The following is a 22,624-nucleotide window of genomic DNA, read 5'->3' on the forward strand; positions in this document are numbered from 1 at the left end:
ATGGCATAGAAATAACAGTGGGTTTAGTCCACAGAGTCTCTTGTGTTTACTTTTACTAGGCCAGTCTACTATAGTTGCCAAAAGTTCCTTTATTTGTTTTGATTTTGGGGGTACTTAGAATTTGTCGCTTATTCAGCAAAAGCCAAGACTAAGCTGTACCTCCATTTTCACCACTGTGACAGAATACTCTTGTATTTCTGGCAGAAGCCTCCTTCCTAGCTGGTATTGTTATAATTCAGTTTAAAATATTCCAGTTGAAGTTGACTTCAAGATGAAGACATCTATGAAGTGTTTGGCCAATGAGTTACACAGGTAGCAAATTTCTCCAAAGTGCATTTTAAGTAAGAATTCTTACCCGTTAGGGAAAAGTTATGCTAACTTGAAGACCAGTATTGTCTCTGTTTGCTCAGTGCAAAAAATGAAATAAAATGCAATAGCTTATCCATTTACTATCAGGGCATGCACTCCTCTGAGAAATATAAGAAAATGTGATAAGTTTTTGCATTATATTATTAAACACAGACAAAAATATATAGTATTAACTGTATTGCTTTTTTGCTAACAGACTTAATTTTCTGAGAGTTAGGTGCAATTTTAATGATGCTTAATATCTGTATATATTTTTGGAAGATTCTGTGTCTTGTGTGCAGCATCTGAGTGCAGCAAGCATTAGTTTTGAATTCTTTTTATGGTAGAAATGTACAGATATGTATTTGATACTGAGAAATTAAATGCCACTCCTGTCTACGTGACTGCAATACATAGCAAAGATTTTTCTCACAACGTTTGAAAACAACTACAAGAAGTGGTCAGGATTTTTAGGATAGAAGTATCCAACTGTTAATAGCCAAAAATGTTGTCACTATAGACTCCTGCTTATTTGATAGACTGTCACAGTCAGTGTTACAATCTACCTACAGCTAGGTAGTGATGGGCGTTTGCTTCTAGCGTTCCAATCCAATAACCAAATATAGTTGGATGCAGGGAGAGGAAGCTAATGGGCTTAGAGGATTAATATAGAGATGTGGAGTCTTTTCACTTCGGGACATTATTGTGAATTCAGGTTGGTGGCATATACCATTAGGTGGCTGTTCAGTAGCTGGTGTGAACAAAGTGGTGGCTTTGATCTGCTGCCAAGAAAGCAGGTGTCCACAGCTCACCACCCATTAATACAGCTGGCACCCTTTGTCTTAACCTGAACAGAAAGAATAGTCCCATGGAAAATGGACTTAACTACCTCCTTGGTAACAACATTCCCTCTAAGTCAAGAGTGGAGAAATGCTCGTTGCTGCCGATACGCTGCAGATGGAGCACTTCAGTGTCCAGGCTGCTGAACCTGGCTCATTTGAAATGTAAAACATTCAAGAATTGACTACAGCCTGTGCTGAAATGTATAAACTTTAGTTGCTTTTGGCAAGAGCTATGCATTCAGAATCAAAGACAGGGCTTTCCCTGAAATCATTGAAAGTGCATCTTCTGCTGGCAGGAGAGGGTTTTTTTTACATCCCTTCCTCCATGAAGGAGGAGGTGGGTGAACTCCTGTGGAAGGGAATCGTGCCAGGAGGAATTCCTACCTTGGGCATTTTCTGTTCCTCCCCTCCTGGTGGTTCATAACAGTGGTAAACTAGTGGTTTCAGATAGGGGAGCTGGCTCAGATGTGAAGGTTAGGCCTTTTCTGGCCTCCTGCCCTGCTGCTGCGTGTGTGAGATAGAGGACAGAAACAATGAGGATTTTGTGCTTGGTTACCTCTGTGCCACCCAGTGCAGGTGTTTAGAGGGGCAATATTGCAATGCGACTCATCCTTTGATGGACAGGCAGGTCAGTTCTGTCTAGTACTGTGTTTTTTACTCCTTCCCTTGCAGAAGAGCCTTTTTGCAGCTGCTGGGAGCCGATACACCCCATTGTTACTCAGCACAGCTATAGCAATGTTTGGTTGTTGGGCGTTTTGGAGTCTCAGCTCTGTAAAGCGTAGGTTGCAATGCACAAAAATTGTAGGTAAACACCTAGTTATCAAAACCAAACATCTCTGTCAGACAAGGTAATCATGTTTGGAAATGAAGTTGCAGAATTACAGCCTTATGCAGCAGCCAGTCCAAGATCTCACCTGTAGCAGGTGACACCAGAGCCTTGCAGCTGATACAGAAACTACCCCAAGGTGGCTCAGCACCAGACCAGAATAATAGCGTCCCTATGGTCTCTCTGTGAAGTGTTTCTCATTCCGTGAAGGCTTCTAGAAAATATTTATTTGCATGCTAATGGTGGGGTTTGTAATCTATTCAAAAGGGGCTAATAGTTCTGTCAACTTTATGACTTTTTCTTTGTTGTGCAGAACAGCCCATCACATTATAATGCAAATGATAGATCCTGGGGTTTAACTTCTGAAGCAAATTCATTTGGGTGCTTGAAGTTTTTATTGTCCCTGAGTTGCACTTTCAGGCTACTTAGGGCAGAATTTTTCAGGCCTGGTTTCCTTTAAAAAAAAAAAAACAAACCCAAAACAAAAAACCCACAAAACAAACGAAAAAAAAATCCCAACACCCACAACAAAGAGAAACCCCCACCAAAACAGAATACCTGCCAAACAAAAACAAAACCAAATCTGCCAGCCCCTCAAAACAAGAAAAAAAACCCCAAACCCACACAACCCCAAAACCCCTGAAGGTCGGCTTGATTTTTTTTTACCACATTATAGCACTGCAAGTGGTTGACTCCTGTTGACTTGAATAATACCAACGTAACTTCAGTGCAGTAACAGGGACTCTGGTTTATATGGCATAAAACATTTTTGTTACCAAGTAACTGACATGGTAGCAGAAAAAACACATGATCATACCTGAAACCTGCAAAAGGCTCATTGTCTGGGCCTTCAAGGCTGATGTCTGTGTGCAAGCCAGCGTGAATTTTTTACGATGTTATGCTTTGTGGTTTGTCTACTCTTGCTTAAAATGTGTTTAGATGATCATTTCAGTTGAAATGATCCCATTTCAATTTCCATTTTTCTTCAGAACATTACAGCACAACCCCATAAATTTTGATGGTTAATTTTTGCTTTTGTTGAATTAAAAATACTGAAGATGTGAGAGTCTAAGTCTCATTTTCACCATTATTTGAAAAAAAAAAACTTCTCTGTGAATGGACACAGCTGAATGAGCTAAGCAATGTGTTTCCATCTTTGATGCCAAGACCTTTGTTTCTTTACCATGGCTGCTGTTGATAGTTCTTAATTTCCTTTAAGGGCATTCATCCTCTTGGGCTGCTTCAGCTCCTAAGGGATCCTGTTAAAAAACTTGATAATATGGTCACTGTAGGGTGGCTGCAGGAGGTCATGCTTCTTTGACTGTTACTGACTTGACTGACTGTTACTCACCCAGTCTCACCTGAAGGGGTATAATCAGGTGCATGCTTTTGATCCACTGCAATGCAAAAGAAATTTGCTTTGCTTATACCCCTGCCTGGCTTTACAATAGAAAAACCATGCAACTCATAACCAGCTGCTGTGTCTAAATGCAGTGGGTAAGATTGAGATCTGAGGGGCAGCGACAAATGACTAATACAGTGACTTTTTGACTTGTTGTGACGTTATCCCTAGTGGCCACTGATATTTCACAGTACCAAGGGCTGCATTTAACCAGACATTAAACCTCTTTTCAAATCTATGAATCCAGATCTCAGCAGGCTGGAGAAGCGTACCACCTGAAATGTAATGAAGTTCAACAAAGGCGCATGCGAAGCCCTGCAGCTGGTAACAACAGCACCGCACAACAGTACAGGCTGGGTGATGACCACATAGAAAGCAGCTTTGCAGGAAAGGATTTAAGGGTCCTAGGGGACAAGCTGAACATGAATCATAATGTGCTCTTGTCTTGATGAAGGCTAGCTGCGTACTAGGCTCTGTTAGTAAATACGTAGGAAGCAGTTTGAGGGGAGCAATTTTCCCCTTCTCTTCTGCACTCAGGACACTGCCTCTGGAGTACTACGTCCATTCTGGGGCTCTTCAGTACAAACAAAAGTCATTGATAAAACAGAGAGGCTCCAGTGGAGGATGAAAAAGATGATTAGGAGACTTGGAGCATGCAACATGTGAGGAGAAGCTCAGAGAGTTGGTTTGGAGTCTGAAAAAGAGAAAGCTAAAGGGGAGCCTAGTCGCTCACTTCAGCTACTAATGAGTGACTGTGTGAAAGACAGAGACGGACCCTTTTCAGAGGTGTGCAATTATGGAATGAGAGGTAATGAACACAAGTTAACAGTGAAAGAAATTCCATCTAGGTAGAAGAAAATTTTCACAATGGGGTTAGTGAAACACAGGAAGAGATGGTGCAATATCCATGGCTGCAGGTTTTAAAAAAATTCCACTCATCAAGAACCTGAGATATCTAATCTCGAAGTTGATTCTAACTTTGCAGTGACTCTTGCTCTAGGCAGATGCTTGGGCCCAAGGGCCTTCTGACCTAAATTATTCTGTGATTCTATACTTCATAAAATTGACAGAAATAATGATTCTTCTGACAATGTTATCTCCCTTCTACATTGCCTCTTGCCATTGCTTTTCAATCTGGTAATTTTCTTAATTATTCAAATGGTGGAGTTGCTCAAAACTGAAAACCAAGCCACTCTGAATAAATTCCGTGTATCCCTTTTTGTGCCTAACAAAAGTACAGATCTTGCAGAATTACAACTGTTTAAAACTCTGCTCCTCCATGCTGTAATGAACACTCACCCAGTGTATTTATATCTGTTCAGTGATCTGCTCTGCTAAAGCAGTACCTGGCAAGCAGAGAGGCTCTAAGTTGTGTGGTCTCAACCTTCCAGTTCAGCTTTAACAGTATAGGTAACCCACTGTACGCTATCGCATTGCAACCTTCCTCTGAAGAAAAATGTTTAGACTCAGTGCTTTGATGGATTTATGGGACAAGACTGTTAACATCTCTGAAATTTTAAGCACGATCAGGGCCTAATTCTGTTGTTCTGAGTTTTAGAAAAAACAGATTGACTTGTTGTAATTTGCTTTCAAACCATATGACCATATTACTAGTAATTCTCTCAGTTTCCATCCCTCATTATGTATGCATCTGATTAGAAAAGGGGAAGAGTTGATTACTGCACCAGTATTATACCTGCTCCCTCTTTATTGGACTCAACTCATTAAAAGTGTATAAATAACAAATATTACAAAAGTCTGAGTGTGTATGTGGGCATAACTACGCAGAGTGAGGGGAAACAATCTCTCAGTAATAGGAAGGTCCATTAGACTGCTCTTTCTGTAGTTTTTCAGTTAAAACTCTGATACTCCAATCTCTTTATGTTAGGTAGTGAAAATCTGACTGTACAGTATGTACTTTTAAAATCATTCTCATATGTCGAAGAGTATCTTCAGAGCTGATATTTAGCTTGCCTGCTCCATGGCACTTCAAATACTACACTAAAACCTGTGCTTTTTTGTGTTGCAGAACCTGGGAAGAAGGGAAAGTTCTTATTTTTGACGACTCTTTCGAACATGAAGTATGGCAGGATGCTGACAATTATCGCCTGATATTTATTGTGGATGTGTGGCACCCTGAGTTAACAGCACAACAGAGACGCACCCTTCCTGCTATTTAAGGGGTTCCTTCTGATGTGTGAAGCAGAGGAGCTTTAACCCCTTTGGAGTGTGCAAATAGGATTAATTTATCCAGCATACAAAGAATACAACTATTGTAAGGGTTATAAGAGTTAAGGATGATATTTTGCAATCACAGAGGACTTGATTTAAAAAAAAGGAGAGAAAGAAGAAAAAAAAAAAAAAAGCCATGTTTTTTTTTGTACTGGTACAGCACTGATATGTACTGTTTTCCTGGCTGCAAGTTTGAAAATATAAATCCTGTCAGCCAGAGAGCAATGGATCTGGATTTTCAAATGGAGGAATGTGCAGATGTTTTTGCCCTGCCTGTATGATGTGTACAAAACCTACCCGATGTGTCAGTCACCTACCCGACCATGTTCAGGCACGAGGTTTGCGATTCTACATCTGGGAAATACTTCCCAGGGAAGCAACATGCAAGATTTTTACAAAGATATGCACCAACCAACTTTGAAAATCAGTATGCAGTTGTAATGTTAGCTGCTTTAGGCATAGAACATGTCCCTATGTTATCAACTGCAGATAATGTGAATGGGTTATATGTGTTTTGTATTTTTTTCTACCTAAGTAACTGTATTTTTCTAGCATAATTATGAACAAATCTTTAATGAACCACTTTTTTTAAAACACACACACTATATATATATATATATATAATATATATAAAGTGTATCTCTAGCTATCAGCAGAAGGAAATCACTATATACAAACAAATTTCATTTTTGCCAGGTGTGGCCTTCTCTTGCTTTCCTGGAAATGCAAACAGAAACTTGCATAATCAGCAGCTTAGTGAAGCTTTGTTCTTCTAAAACAAAACAGTTCTCCCAGTTAGCAGGCAACCTTCAGTTTGATAATGTGATTTTGGAAGATGTTGAGCAAATGTGACATCTGTAGGCTCAGATCTTAAAGTTCTTGACAGTTCTTAGGATTACGTGGTGAACTGCTGTTTCTCCTATCATTACAAAAGCTTGTGTTGTGGTATCTGTTTTCTACCTAGCAAAGGTCTGGGGCACCTTCTTCCAGGGACGACTCCTAGGCTGCTGTTAGGTGGTCATTCAGCAGAAAAAAATGTACAAAGAATTTCCAGTGCTTCGGGCAGAAGGACAAGATCTGACTTGGTTTCCTGCCAGAATGCAGAGCAAAGAGCTTCAGGTTATTAACTTGCATTAACTTCTGCTGCCAGTGTCCTGCAGTGCTAGAATGATCCTTTAATTGACCTAATGGTGTTTTCCTAGTCTTGAAATGTATGACATAATGCTGAAGTAGTTTTATCCCAGTACTGTTTACAGTATGCTCTGTATCTGCCATACAGAATTTATTATATGGTCAAAAGGCCTATTTTGAAGAAAGAGAACTGACTGGATGTTTAAACAATTGGCTGGTCTTTTGGGTGTGTACTATAATGGGAGATGGAGGGTGCAGGACCCTTCACTGTTAACTTCTAAGAACGCTAGAAGAGAGACCTGAGGTTGCACTGTTGATGTTTATGGCTGGCTGTTACCTACTCACCCCATAACCAGCTGGGTGTGGATAGGTGTGCTAAGGATGCTCAGGGCTTGTCAAGTGGCATCATTACTGAAGGCTGAGAGAGACAAACACTAAACAAGGAGACACTGAGATTACTTAGCCTCCACAATTTTGGCTTTGTAGTCCAAGATACACTGAACAGTCATCTGATTTGTTTAATGCTCGGTGGTTTTGTACTGCAGACTACGTCACAGTACCTAAGTATCATGACCAAAATGCCACATTTACTGAAGCAAAATACAGAGCTTTGCATTCCCATAAACTGAATGGTTTTCAGATTATTTTTTTTTTTATTTTACTAGGTAATTAAATCTTGCAATGCTATGTAACACATGGTGATTGCACCATGAATCGGTGTAAGCAGTTTCTGGAGGTGCGCACCTTAATTCCATTTTTGACTATTAAACTGATTAACTCTCTCTGATCAAGAGTCAGTTTTAGACAACTATGATAATTAGGCTTTAATGTGTTGTCCATATCAAAAATAACACTGAAAATATACAAAATATAGAAGAAAGTAACAGTTCTCAGTTAATCATTGTGAAAACTGAAAAGAGATACAAGCTTCATGCTTAAGAAAATATAAAAATACTTCTGGAGAGCTTTAGAAGACTCGTGCAAAACTGGAAATAAGTTACTTGTTATTGTGGGAGGTAAACCAGTAGAACTTCTTTAAAATCTCGTGGTAGTTGTTTAGTCAGAGGCTGTATTTTATATCTTTGTAAAGTGATCAAGCAGCACAAATTATAATCTATTTTGTAATTCTCCAAAATAAAGACATAGTTTGTAAAGGAGGAGTCAAGAACTGTTTAAAAGTATTTTTATTAATGTTGCATTTTAGTTTCTGTAGCTCAGAGTAAATACTAAAGGAGTGTTAAAAGCTTTGGATCTTTATTTATGAAAATCCATGCCATCCTTCAGATTGAGCCTTCAAAGGAACAATGAAACATACTTCATCTTTTCCAGTTGCAATTGGCAAATAGATAAAATTGGCAAAGAGATAAAAGTAATCTACCCAAGATGTGTGTGTGCTGGAGTAGCACTGTTTATTAAATTGTGTAGTGATATATTGGCCATTTAAAATCTTAAGTGTCTTGAATATGGCAAGTTGTATTATAAATAGCTCCTACAACACTGAAGTGAATCTACTCTATACCGACCTGTCGAGGAGATGAAAGCATATCTCTTTGTTAGGTACACTTACTAGATTAGCTAAATACATGGGGAGGGGAGATAGAGAGATATATATGTAGCAAACTACAGAAATTATGCAGTAAGTGGTATATTATTTGAGGTATTCCTGTTTGCCAACTGGTATTTCACCTTGGAGAAACCTTTTCAACATTGGAAGTGCCAATGGAAGAAGTGAATGGAAATGCTTTTTAAATGGAGAACTGTTGCAATTTGAATATATTTTTTTTCTTTAGATTTATTTACAGAGGGAAATAACAGAAAAGGGCAATATAGTCTCCTGTTTGTAAGGCAGTATGTACTCATCATGATGTTAGGAGGTGGATTCCTCCTTGCCTGTAGTTTACCTTCTTGCAAGCACAGTCTGTGTAAGATCCTACAGTTAAATACAGGCATTGTGCAGTTATATACAAGGCATCATATGTATTTATTGATGTCACAGCTAAAGAAAAAATTCTAATCCTCTGCGAGGTTTAATCATCGAGGACTAGATTTCAGTGATATTTGCACTTCTTGGGCAGAGTAAGTCCCACTCTAATGAACAGTGATTGTAACAGGTCATCGCAAAGATTCAGTGGCAGTGGAGGTAAGTGTATGAACAGAGAAGAATCATAAATCAAAGCGTTTCTTCATTAATGCTGCAGTATAATAGCCAATGCCTGCCTTTTTTTTTTTAATTATTATTTAATTTTTTTAAATCTGTTTTGAGCAAGTTTGCTGTGACAAATCCAAATACCTGTGAGTCTTTGTGAGCCCAGGCAAGGGAAGGGTGCTGTGTCTTGTTACAAGGACTTGACATCTTAGTTTTCTGTAATAGGTGGTAATGCCAGGGGAGGGGGGATGGAAGAAATCCCAAGGATAAACGGGGTCAGTTGTCTTGTTTAATGTTCCTGCAAGCTGCTACTTCTTTTTCTGACTCCTCTATTGCCTTGCTGGGACCATCCACTGCCTTAAAGGCTCACTGTCTGTCATGGTGTCCAGGCTTTGTATCAATGACACACTGCTGCAGAAGGTTTGTCTGAATGAGGCTATTCTGTGCAAATACCAGTGTGTAAATTTCAGGTGTGTTGATAGGGTCTGCCAGGATGTCCTTTCTGCCCTGTGCAGGCATAAAATGTTGTAAAGGCAGTATTTTGTTAGTCCATCTGTTAGGGCTGGCCATGTTGAGTTGAGCTGTATCATCACTTCAGTGTATCACTTACAAAGTCAGTGGATGTACCAGAGGCACTGTGTTGTGCCTATTATCATCTCATTTTATATATATGGTTTACACTGCTACCTTTGATGTGTTGTTGCTAACTGCTTATTCTAGTAAATTGTCAATATATGGCAATTTAATTGAACACTAAAGGTGTGTACAGTGGTTGTAACCATTTTAGGAAATAAAGTCACTGCACATGCAACTTGATAACAATTTTTCTTTTATTTCTTTAATCCGGTTTCCATTGCAATGAAGGGATGGGACTCTCTTTGCAGCTAGAGCAAATAGAGAAATAACAAACTGATCTTTGGCATTTCAGTTCTTCTATTCTTCCACATTTCCTTCTAGCAGGAGCTTGTACTGAATAATTAAACCTAAGTTTTCCTTTTTCATTTTAACCATCTGATTGCCTGCATCTGCGATCAGCATACCATTCTGGCTACACCTTTCACTGACTGCAGGAGGGAAGGGGGTAAATGACTCTGCAGAGCTTTCATTTGCTGTTGTGACCTAAATGAATCAATCTAGATTGAGCCATTAATCACTGGTGAATGTGTCCGATGGGTCTCCCTAGCACACCCCCTTCACACGCGCACACGCACATCTCTAATAGGCTCCCAAGTTGCCTGTGGAAAAACACATCATTAAAATTAAATAACTGCATTTCAAATTGTGTATGTCTGCTGCCCACATAGCTCATTCCACTTAGCTGACAGTTTTATAAGGGCTTCAGAAGTTAAGAGTAATTTTTGCTAGATACTGAAATGTGACCCCCTATAAGCAGCATGGATGAAGCAGTCACGAAGTGTCATGTTGAATGGCATTACGCTGGCTATTTTTTTCTTTTTTTTAATGCAAAATCCTTCTGTAAAACTTGAGTACTCTGTAGATGCTGCTGTTTCTGCCCTCTGAGCCAAATTAAGCTGCTGATTACAGTGCAAAGTTTAAATTTGAGATGCTTTTCTTTAAAACACACTTAACCTTTGCTTCTATAAAATGGAGCATCCCTGCTGGAGTCTTCAGGAAAAGTACTGGCACACTCTTGTTTCTTTAAACAGAGAATGCAGTTCCATTATTTCTGGTATTTTAATGTCATAAGTCAAAAAGAAAAAAAAATATTTGTATATGGACAGACTCCTGTGTCAATAGAAATTTCTCAGTTTTTGTTCAGCATCAGCTGCATGGACAGATGGCTGGTGACATTTGTTACTTGGTCAAGAAACACGAAGGACTTGTTCTCAAGCAAAACGCGTGTGTGTGTGTGTATGTGTGTCATGTGCTCGGTGGGTTTCTGGTGGAAGTCTGTTAATGTGTCTTTGTGTGCTGGGCACATGGGAGCTCAGTCCAGAGCCAGCAGCGGTTGGGTGTTCTCGCTTTCCCCCTGGTCTTCGTGTTTCAGCGTGCCGGCTTCCACCACAGACTGGGACCTGAAAGCAAGAAGACAGATGCTAACAAAGGCTGCTGCAGAAGCACTCACCTTCCTGGAGTCCCTTTGCTTCATTTTATGATTTTTGCTTTTGTCCATTGTCATCTTCGTGGCTTTTTAATTCTTTTCTGTGGAACACATAAGGAAGTTGAGAAGTATTCCTTTAAATACGAACAGGGATGTGACTCACTGCAGATCTCAAATGCTTTCAAAATATTTAGTGCTTAGCTGCTATCCATAATGCTGAATGCACTCAGTAACTTAAAGGCCAGATCCTGAGATACTGTGAGATTTGTTGGCACTTAATATCTCCCTAGGCAAAACTGCTTGTGCAGCTGCTTACTGGAAAGCAGAGTCATCTGTGCAAGTGCTTGCAGGGGTAAGTCTCAGCTCATGCTTGTTACAAATCTTGAGAAAGGTAAGTAGATAAATCACACTTTACTGATGCAGGGGTTTAAAGAGCAGAACTTCCATGACTTCCCCAAAATCAATGAAGAAGCTGCAATTAGTATGACAATGAGGGAGCTTCTGGTGAGCCCGGTTTTGCAATTTACCTTTATCTCCTTGTCTGTGCCCTTGAAGGAAAACTTTATTCAGGGCTAGTCCGTTTTAAATTCATTTCTATCTCTAAAGTTGGAAGCGTAGTTTATCCTTCGATGCTAACAAGTTGTAAAAAATGAGAAAACACTAGAGAAAGTAGAGCACCATGATTTCTTGCAGTGACAAAACCTGAATGAGCTTAAACTAGTGGGAAAATCCAAGACTACTTCATTTTCTGATGTCTGTGTGCTCCAGTGTTTGTTTACTGAGCTATGGAAGGGGGAGCTGCTGAGGTGGTTGTTACAGGGATTTGTTATCCTCCATTTTCTCTGCTTTGGGTGAGGAGTTGCCTCCCAGGATGGAGCGGGCAATGAGCTTTAGGGCAAAATCACTGTGTGAATCAGGAATTTTCAGAAAGGGAACTTTTTCAAAGGTAGGGGTAGAGTCATCCAGCCCAGGCATTTGCAAAGTGCATAGTATTGTTTTAAAGAGCCAGTTTTCACATAGATGTTAGAATTAGGGGTAGCTCTCATTCCCTACAGGATGTGTTTGTAGTTCTCAGTTGTTCATTATGGTAACCGCAGTTCAGGACTAGGCTATTTCATGAGATTAGATATCACCTTTTTTATATATATATATATATATATAAGATTAATTTATGAATTGCATCCTTTAGTACTGCAGGACTTGATCAGGACTGAGTACCATGACTGTGAATAACTTTTTATGATTATTTTTCTTATTCTTATGCCTGGAGCTTTCATTAAAGCATAATAAAATTTTTCATAAAAAAATAATCTCCAAAGAGAGAGAACAAAAGCTGGATGCTCAATGGGAAGATTTTATGCCAAAATTTTCAAAGAAAATACGTTTGCCCATTTTCACTGTGTATTTTTTACAGTAATGTGACATGCATAATATTTACAACTGTATTTTAATATAGAAAAGAAGCTGATTCAGGAGATTATGCAAAATGGCAATTTATATATTTCTAGTTTGTGACAGCAACACCTAATCATGTGGCTTTGAAACTGATACAGAATGGATTCAAAGCACAATGTCAACAGGTTTTTATTTTATTTTCTGGACTATTAGGTTAAATTATTTTTCAATCATAGCTGATTAATACTTGTCAACAATGTATTGTTTCTGCCTGACCCACTGCCCTGCAATCAACATAAGAAGTTGTAGATCCATTGCACCATTTACCAGCATACAGCTGAAAAGTAGAAACTTTAAGTCAAATGTGAAAAATCTCACAATATTGCCTTTTGTGATCACTGCTAATTACCTCTGCTGTCATCTCATTACACAAAAAAATATTCCTGCATCTGTAACAGCAAGATGCCAGTTTCTCCCCCATACTGGTACTCAAATGCGTGCCTGGTTGGAAGCGACATAATCCCAAACTCTAGGTAGGTCCCACGCTGCTCCTTTTTCACACAGAGCCAAAATAGCCAGAGCATCAAGTAAATGCACTACAGCCCACCTGACCTCCAAAGAGATGCCAAGTGATTCAAATGCTATGCCCAGCCCTTCTGAATAACATGAAGAGGGATCCAACTGGGATTTTAATATCTGCCAAGCTCTGCAGCAACAATCACCTTTCTGCTAGAAGCTGCTTATCCCCCTGTCCTAAAATAAGCAGTTTAAACATGTATCTGAAGGGCACCAGTATTGATGTGAACAATTTTTTTAAGACATCACAATAAAGGACTTGCTGTTGTGTTTTCCATTTTCCAAATAGAGCAGGTTTTTGTTTGCTGAAAAATGTTTCCAGGGTTTTTTTAACTTCAGCTTTATGTACAAAAAAAGAAAATTACTCAATTATCAACAAGATTCTAAAATATTTTTTCATATTCTTCATTTATGGTAAATATTAAAAACGTAGATGCTCAGAAATGCACTTTGGTGGCATATATCAGTGCAGTTTACAATCTAATTTTGACAGTATTTGTCAATGGAGTTTATAATCTAATGTAATAACTCAGCATGAGAGAGATGTTTTACTGGCCTAGAACGTCCTGGAATATATATTCTACAGCTGTACTTTATTTAATGGCAAAGGAAAGATGACTTGCAACAGGCTACTGTTGCAGAAAGCATTTTCAGCTGACCAGTAACTATATTTTGTGGCTGTAGAAATTAGTGTAAGACAAATAGTATCTGATCCACCCTATGTGTGGGTTTCATCTTGCTCCTGTGTACCTAACACATATATTCAGTTCAAGGAAAGCAGTTGTATTCTAGGCACAAGCTTACACAATATTTAGGTGGGGGTTTATGCTGACTCTAGTATGTTGAACCTAGGGCTAAGACTAGTTTCTGTTTTAAAAGTACTGCTACCTGTTTTAACTACATAAATACTTTCTTCATTGGACGTTACACTCACATTTCAAATTTTTAAGTAGAATCTGATCCCTGTTCTTGAAAGGTGTTTGGGTATTTAACTCCACCTTAATCTCCTGTTGAAAATTAAATTACAGTGAGGCACTAAAGTACCTTTGCCTTGACTAGTCCTTGTAATTTGCAACTACCTTTTCATTACAGACACCAAAACACCCTCTTGCACAGGAGTTTAAACCATTTTGATGTAAAATGGTAAATAAGTAGTACAGAAGTTTCCTTGTTTGGCAAGCTCAGTTTAAGTTTAGCCCCTGTAAATGCTGTGGATGCTGTTCTGTCCATACCCTATGGCAAGCAGAAGCTCATGGCACCAGAAAAAAGCATTTTTATTTTTCTGCCTTTCCATAGCAATGTTTACAAATACTTGATGGGGTGGAGTAGAGAACATGAAGACAGGCCCTTCTCGGTGATACCCGGCAACAGGCACAAATTGAAACACAGAAACTTCCATTTCAGCATAAGAACAAATGCTTTTACTGGGAGAGTGGACAAACACTGGAACAAGTTGCCCAGAGGGTTTGTGAAGTCTTCATGCTTAAAGATATTCAAAACCCAGCTGGACACAGTCCTGAGCAACCTGCTCTATCTGGCCCTGCTCTGAGCACGGGGTTGGGTAGATCTCCAGAGGTCCCTTCCTCAACGTTTTTGTGATTCGGTGCCCACAGAAACAGCAGCTTCTCTGAATCATCCCAATACATGTTTCCCTGTCCTGAGAGAGAAATGACTTTTTTTTTTTTTTTTTTCTTCCCCCCCTCCCCAAAGCTCATTATGCCTTTGGGGTGCCAACTTTGGCAGTGTGGATGACGTTTAGCTGCTAAACATAGATACCTACAGCCATTTAAGGCACCTTAGGGTATCCAAGACAACTGATCACTGACTATTATGACCCAGGATTTATAGAAGACTTGTAGAGGACTTATGTCCTTCTGGAGTAACAGATGGAGGCCAAGAGGACATCACAGTGTTAAAAATCATACAGGATGCCTATACTTAGGCAGCAGAGCCTCACCCGTGGTGTTGATTGAATGAATGCAACTAATTTGTAATGTTAAAGACATGTGCAAGTCATTTTGACCTGGGCCAGATATGAACTAATCATCTAAGCAGGACATAGTAATTACATTTGCCTTCTCCTCATATCACTACATTTTAGTCACTTGTGCTGTGATTCATCTCTCCATCAGACATCTATGGTCACTCTGTGCTATAAATGGCAGAGAGAAATGGGCATTCTCAGGGTGCAATTCATCTGACCTGTTCTAAACATATGGCCATATCATATGATTTATGAGTTACCTATGTTCCGGTCCCTGTTCTGATGAGTTCTCATCTATTAACACCAGGGGGAACAGGTTTCATGATTTATGAGGCAATGTTTTGTACGTCATAGCCATGACTGCCTCACACTGTGTTACCTTCAATACTTATCTGAAATGTGGCACATGTCCTGTGTGTGCTGCAACTTTGGAATTATTTTAAACCAGTATATTTGAATTTAAAGCCTTCTGGCTTTCCTCTTTTCTCAGCAACCAGGTCGGAAGATGCTTGGGTATGGAGGATCTGGTTGAGTTAAATTTTAACACAAGGAGGCAATCATTTGTATCACACAGGTAGGATCACTGTGTAAGGCCCTGAGGTGGCAGACCCCATGCCTGTCTTTCTTTAACGTGATACATGTGGCAGGCTCCTGTAAATGCACAACGTGATCACTGTGTGCTGGGAGCTAAGTCTGAAGTAATTAACAGATGAGTCAATGCCCATAGACTTTCCTAGCCTAGTTTCCAAGGCTGGGTAGCCTTGCTTAGGAAAGCAAAATGAAAATGGAAAGACAAATTTGTTTTCAGTCTCGCTTCTGAAGCCTAGGTACCATTTGAGTGTGGTCCATTTAAAGTGTCAATCAGCCTCCCCCCCATGTTTTTTTTACTGTTCAGCGAGAATATTTGGAAGTCTGGAAAGTCAACACTACCCAGCTGTTTCTCCAGCAGATCAGCCATATATTTCAAATGACAGCACTGCATAGGTATGTACATCAGTATCTAAGAGAGCAGATGGCTTTATGTGTGTGGCCGTATTAATGCAACTATCTCAAATTCAGTCAAAAACCATGTAAGATGACTGGATGCAGGCCCTCTAGCTGCAGTGGTGTTAGAAGGCTTTTGTCAGGGTACAGCTGGAGTGAATCAGCTCACAGGAACTGATGTCTCTTGGGTATCAGTTTTGTTTCCCATAAAAACCAAAATCCTGCACTGAGCTAACAGTAAATGCCATGGCATGCTTGCCTAAAAGACATCTTCCAGTTCTCTGACCCCTCATTTTATGCTTTTCATCACAGCAATGCTTATGTGCTGCCAGCCCACAGAGCAAAGCCATATTACATGTACGCTGGGCTTCCTTTAGGGGTTGTGTGGAGGAAGGTGGGATGTTTTTTTCCCCAAGTGCAGGAGGCTTCAAGGTCTCTCAGTGACACACTGCAGCCAATCAATCAGATCACATTGTGTGACTCTATTCATCTACCTCTCACCTCCCATCTGCTCACTTCCCTCTAATTCCCTTCCCATTTCACCAGCACCTCAGGGCTGTTCGTCTCCCAATTATTCATTCCCTTTACAGAACATAATAAGCATATTTTTAAAATCACACCCATGAATTTTTGTATTGACAAGGTCTGAGGAGCACTTCTTTCTCTGCCCTCCTCCCTCTCCATCAGACTGCAGAGGAGGGTGCAGCACCCGAGTGCTCTGCAACACACCTCAAGAGTATGCCTTCATACCAAGGATTCTCCACCCACCCCTACCCTGGTATTACAGAAACAATGCAGATGTGCAGGTGTGAAGTCAATGTGTTAAAAGGTTCTCTTTTCATTTTCAAGTGCTTTCGATAATAAATGCACAGGCAAGGCATCTTGAAAGACATGTATGCTCCCGCAGGTGGTGCGGGCAGATGCAGGCAAGCTCTGCTCAGCGGCGCGCAGCTCCAGCGCAGGAGCCATGAAGTGTGGCTCTCTGCCCAGGCTAAGCAGCCCAGCTGAAATCTCTTGCTAACGCAACTCTGCGGCTCCTGCACTTGCCCTGGGCTCACAGCTCTGCATTAGGACAATGTGGTGGTGTGCTACTGAGACCTGCCCAGAGGGGCAGCTTTGATGCATCAGCCACAGCATTTCAAAGAGATGAAGCAGCATCCATGTCTAGGGACACAGCTAAGCTGGTTAAGTGAACCACTGACACGATGAGTCAGGGTGCAAAGCAGCATGAAATCTGACTTAACCTTACTGCCAACCTAGTGCTTAGCCCACAGGACAATGGAGACAAGCTGCTGCACTTCCCAAATGGGAGCTATCTTTGTGGCCACCATGGCAGCAGTGACCAACTTTCTCCCTGATGTGTTAGCACATCCTAGGAGAGGTCTCGAAGCCGGGGCAACCATGGCCCAGAGCTGTGCTTAACTGTATGCGTGAAGTCTCTGCGGGTGCCTCTACACTGCTAAAGAGCCATCCACCACAGAGCGAACCCCAGCACGAGACCCCTTGTCCTCCCTGTGCTTGCCAGCTCCCTCCATGCCCTTCCCTTCCCGACAGCTGCCCTGTCACAGCACTCTCCAAAATAGCCAGCTGCAACAAGGTCTTTTACCACCACATACCAGCACACTCTTCATGCCAGTCCCTCTGCTGCCTTCTCCTAGTCTCTCCTCACCCAGGGCAGGCGGGCAGGCCAGCACGCTGCTCCCTTCTCTCTGCTTCTTCTTCTCTCTTCCTTGGCTGCCCAACCTCATAACAGAACCAGCCACAGCTGCACCTCATCTACATCAGCCAGCCCACCACTGTATATTATCAATGATAATTAACCTAGCTTCATTCTTCTACACTGCCCCAGCTGCTTCTCCCCCCTGCAACCCCTGGGCACAGCTCACTGCAGGGTCTGCGCCAAAGGGTGGTAGGGATGACGCTGCAGCATGTTTGGCTCTGACCATGGCCCAGCTGGCTGTGCATCCTGTCCTGACCTGTCCCTTAGCCCACACCACACCCCACCCCAGGGAATGCAGTGCACACCCTCTGGCATTTGCTGTAAAACCATTCTCTGGTGGGCTATGACACAGCTCTCAGCTTATTGTGAACACTCTGAACTGTGAAATATACAGAATGCTTAAGTATTTGGTGTTGCATATACAGTTATGCCTTAAGGCCACTGAGACCCAGAGGAGAGCAAGAGCCAGGCACTTTGCAGAGCAAATGCAACCAGACTCCTCTGGCAGAGGCTATCCCTGAAAAATACAAACAGGAGTCAGTTTGTGCCACCAACCCTGGGATTAGGGTGCACAGCCTGGTCCTTTTTCATCAGTGTGAATGTGCCTGATACCTCCTACTCCTGAATGCTCTGAGCTTCTGTGTCAAGATCATGCCTTGGTCACATCCCAAGGCCAGGGCATGGGAAAAGCATAGGTGGGAGCTCATCCTCTCCATTTCCTTTCTCTGCTATAGACTGACTCCTCCACATGCTTTTATTCACATAGAAGGAACAGAAGCACCTGCATCAGCCAGGAGTTCCTGGAAGACTCTTAATCCCCTGGAGTGCAATATGTCACCTATCAAAAGGTAAGCCTAGTCACAGGGCCAAATAAAGGCAACACTGCAGCAGCAGTCAACACCAATTTACAGCAGATTTGGCAAGAGCTGCTAAAAAGCGTGCAGGATATGACATCCAAACAAAAGAAATTCAGGCCAGTTAATGGAGAAAATTTTCTTCTCATACTTTATGAATTTTACACACACACACTTGCATCACCGTTTATGCTTTACCTGCTCATCCCCATTTCCTTGTCCACCAAGTGCTCTTTCTAGCCAAACAGTTTCCAGTCCCTTTGCTCAGACACTCCAGTCCTTTACACCTGCCTCATCTTGCAGTCTGCCTTTTTTGCTTCCATTCCAGTGACTCCAATTCTCTTATCTCAACCCGATTCGGCACTGATTTTGTCCCTTCACAGGTAAGAAGAGGCCCCAAGAGCAAAGGTTGTAATCCTTCCTACTCCCCCGTCCCACATCAGAAGTTTCCTGTCCTTAACAAGAACAGTACTGCAGCATGAAAGCAACCCTGCAGATATACTATTTAGGCTGGAAAATCAAGCAATGTCACAGCAGAAGAAGCCAAAATGTAGGTTGTGGGAGAAACAGCCACTCGGCCAGGGCCGTGGGGGTGTTTTGGTACCCCAGCCCCGAGCACTCACTGTTATTTCTCAGAGAGCTCTTTCCTCCCTCAGTGCTCAGAGTAGACAGTGCCAAGCTAGTAAGTGGCTATTTATTTTGCTTGCTTCTAGCAGTTCCAGGTATGGCTCTGTGACACATTTGCTGCATGTTATTCCAAGCCTGCTCTGCAGGTAGCCTTTGTTAATTCCCTCCTGAGCTTTTCTGTGGAGTTCATCAACACAGTACTTGTGTGCCTCAAATGCTAATTCATTTACTGCCATAGCATGACTGTGAGGGGTGTTTTTCATTTCCATTTTGCATGTGGAGAGCTGAAGTGCAGTGAGATTAGGGTCCAAGTATTCCTCTAACATGGGGTGCCCATTTCCCAGCGCTCAGGGTCTGATTTCGCAGAGTGCTCCGCATTACATGGTAGCTCGTGTGTTCAAAGCACATGTCCCTTTGCTTTCTGTTGCAGGTGAGCACTGAGTATTTCTGGAAATTAGACCCCAGAGTCTATAACTTGGCAGGCTGAAAATAAGCAATGTGCAATCTCACCATCTGTGTGAAGTTTGATTTAAGCATCTTGCCAGACCGACTCAGGGACTCAGCAAGAGAGGGAGAGCAGGATCTGCTTCTCCAGGGCTGCACCCACCAGGCATAACCAAAGGGTCGTTCCTGGTCTCCATCAGCCCTCCCTCTAACCATCCCCATTGGTTTGCCCACCAAGCGTACCTCCTAGCCCAGCTGATTCCAGTCCTTTATGCCAGCCTCATCTTTCAGTCTGTCTTATGGCTCCCATCCCAGTGGCCCAAGTTCCCAGTATCCCAGCTGAGTTCGCCACTAAATCCTCATGTCTCCAATTCTCCTGCCAGCAGTGGGGAGGACGAAGAGTCAAGAGCATGGGGTGTCAGTCTTCTAGATCCTGGCACCTTGTCTTGCTACAGCCTGGCCTAGTGCAGGGAAAGTTGTTGTGACCACAAGCAGAAGTTGTAATCACAGAAGCCCTCTGCACCCCATGGCCTGGGCAGGAGATGCACATTGTGGGCGTTGAACCATCGGCCTGAGCTGAACAAGTTTATTTATGCTGGGAGGCCAAGCTAAAGCATAAGGCAATCCTTGGGGTCATTAAATGCTAAAATTAAATATGTGTCTACACAGCTTGTGTGAATTGCCTTTTCAAAGGCTTGTAACTCAGCCAGATGTAGGTGGATTTTTCACAGGACAGCAAAAGACATAAGCAGTGTAAAACCATTTGTTTTATTAAGTGTCGTGTCTGTAATCTAAACTACTAAACGTTTGGCAAATTTATAGCCAGCTGAAGACATAATTTACAACACAATATTTTAAGCAGCTGAACAGCACTGGTTCTGCCATTCCCACCTCCAGGCTGTGTTTGTGCACCCGTGTATTGGTAACGGAGTGCTGCGGACAGATGAAACCCGTGCTGCTGATACCCTCAGAGGGGAACCGATTTCCTGCCTTGCCTCAGGGGACCCCCAGCACCAAGCTACCTGTCCCTCCTCTCCTTGGTTCAGCCATGGCTTTGTAACTCTGATCTCTCCTGCTTCTCTCACTCCTGGCTCCCGAGGATATTCTGCATTATCTCCTTTGCAGCCTCCCTGGGACCTGCTAACATGCCAAATCCACCGGCTCCTTTCCGTTTCTTTCTGATGTATTAGCAGAATTCCAGTCAAAATCTATAAATCTGTTCAACAGCTAATAATCTATGTTACTAGATAAGGCATACATTACATGATATAGATTTACCTGGCACATCTACTTTACTGTAAAGAAGTGTCTCGTTCATAACCTGTGTATGGGGGAAGCATTTCCACAGAAGCATTTGGAATTCTTCATAACAAAATAGTGAATATAAGCCTTGCACCATAGATCTTGCTTATTGTAGAGATGTTTTATCTGAAAGCTTACAAGGAATATTTCCCTTTTCCCCCAGCACATGTGGAAACAGACCCCAGCTACAAGGTGCCATCCATGGGCAGGCAGTAAGAAGTTTTCACACATTTTCATTCTGATTTTTATTTGCTGGTATTTTACTGCTTCTGCAGTAAATTGGTGCTGACTGTGAACCGGCATAAAACATGACCCATAAAAGCAGAAACATATGGTGAAGGAACATTAAGGTCACACCAAGGATAACAACTAGAAAGGTCTGCCTTGCACAGCCCAGCTGGGCATATGGAGGAACCCGTCTGAATAAATAAAAACCTTACAAAAGTCACCCCCGTGAATGGCCCCTTTTGGATCTAAAACTGTTCCAGTCGGCACTAGTGTATAACAGTTGTCATACCGCTCCTTCTGAGAGCAGGATCCCGTTTCTGAGAACCAACAATTAGTTTCAGCAACAAGTTCATTTGAAGATCAGTCCTTTTGAAAACATGCACATCAGGAGGCAATCATGGCAAACCCTAATCTGTACTTTAAAACCCTTTCACTCTAACCTAGGACATAAAAATCCACATGCTCTTATTTAACAATGTTAAATCAGGGGCAATGCATTCTAACCATTTTTATCACTGCATTTTCAAAATGCCTAATATGGGGGCTTTTGATGCACCACTAGGCAGGCCATTGCATCTTTAGGTGCTCAGATCCTTTAGGATGAGAAGAAATGGCCTCAAGTTGCACCAGAGGAGGTTCAGATTGAATATTAGGAAAAATTTCTTCACTGAAAGTGGTGTTAGGCTTTAGAACAGCTGCCCAGGGAAGTGGTTGAGTCACCAACCCTGGAGGTGTTTAAAAGACATGTAGCTGTGGCACTTAGGGACATGGTTTAGTGGTGGGCTTGGCAGTGTTAGGTTTACGGTTGGACCTGATGATCTTAAAGGTCTTTTCCAACCTAAATGATTCTATGATTCTATAAGTTTCTACTTCACAGAAGGAAAAGGTAATGGTGTCTTGATGCAAAAATTATACATTTTCACAGCTTTACTTTAAAAGTTTTACCCTAACTCTGAATTTTCTGAGTCTCTAAAAAGCTTGACTTGGTGATTCTTGCAATCCATGCTATCCTAAGAAAAAATTTTAACCCCAAATTTGATTAAAGTTGTCCTTAATTAAACTCTGATTAAATAAATTTGATTAAATACCCCAGGTTGTTTGGCCAGAATGTATATGTAGCTGTTTGGTAAAATTTCCTTTCTCTGCAGGGCAATTTTAAATTGCACTAGGTTTTCAGACCTGTTTGCACTGGCAGCAGGTTAAAAGTGAGCACTCTTTTGATGCCTGGGAGGGCAGGGAAGGAACATTTAGTTCCCAGGCTGCACTTAGTGACTGCACAGGGTACAAGCAAAGGCAGAGAACAGTCTCTGTCACTTGTACTGAAGATCAAGTTCAGACATCAAGAAGTGACCCAGATGCAGCTGTAGAAAGACAGATCTTGTAAAGAAAAGCAAGTCACAGGGAGGCAACATGCTACTGCAGGTTACTTGCTGCTGCAGGACCCAAGCCTAAGAGCAGGATGACACTGGAGAAAAAGGAAACTCTTCAAAAAAACTGAGCTCCTTCACACCCTCCCAAGTC

At 41.6% G+C, this 22,624-nt stretch overlaps 2 protein-coding genes across 13 annotated transcripts in view; one reads left to right on the top strand and one right to left on the bottom strand.

Moving 5' to 3' along the window:
- The window catches only part of ASPH (aspartate beta-hydroxylase), a 123,244-nt gene extending 104,729 nt beyond the window's left edge, over positions 1–18,515 (top strand). For 9 of the 11 annotated variants that reach the window (XM_056333747.1, XM_056333746.1, XM_056333743.1 and 6 more), the window contains one exon: positions 5,448–7,938. In XM_056333747.1, coding sequence (XP_056189722.1) covers positions 5,448–5,598 — 151 coding nt within the window. In that variant the 3' untranslated portion in view covers positions 5,599–7,938. Of the gene's footprint in view, positions 1–5,447; positions 7,939–18,382 lie in introns of those variants that run through there. The other 2 variants (XR_008821072.1, XM_056333740.1) reach the window with 2 other exon arrangements.
- The window catches only part of CLVS1 (clavesin 1), a 105,165-nt gene continuing 92,092 nt past the window's right edge, over positions 9,552–22,624 (bottom strand). For both annotated transcript variants that reach the window (XM_056333748.1, XM_056333749.1), the window contains one exon: positions 9,552–10,963. In XM_056333748.1, the coding sequence (XP_056189723.1) occupies positions 10,876–10,963 (88 nt within the window). In that variant the 3' untranslated portion in view covers positions 9,552–10,875. The remainder of the gene's footprint in view (positions 10,964–22,624) is intronic.

This window comes from Falco biarmicus, chromosome 3 (assembly GCF_023638135.1).
Source record: "Falco biarmicus isolate bFalBia1 chromosome 3, bFalBia1.pri, whole genome shotgun sequence".
Lineage (NCBI taxonomy): Eukaryota > Metazoa > Chordata > Aves > Falconiformes > Falconidae > Falco > Falco biarmicus.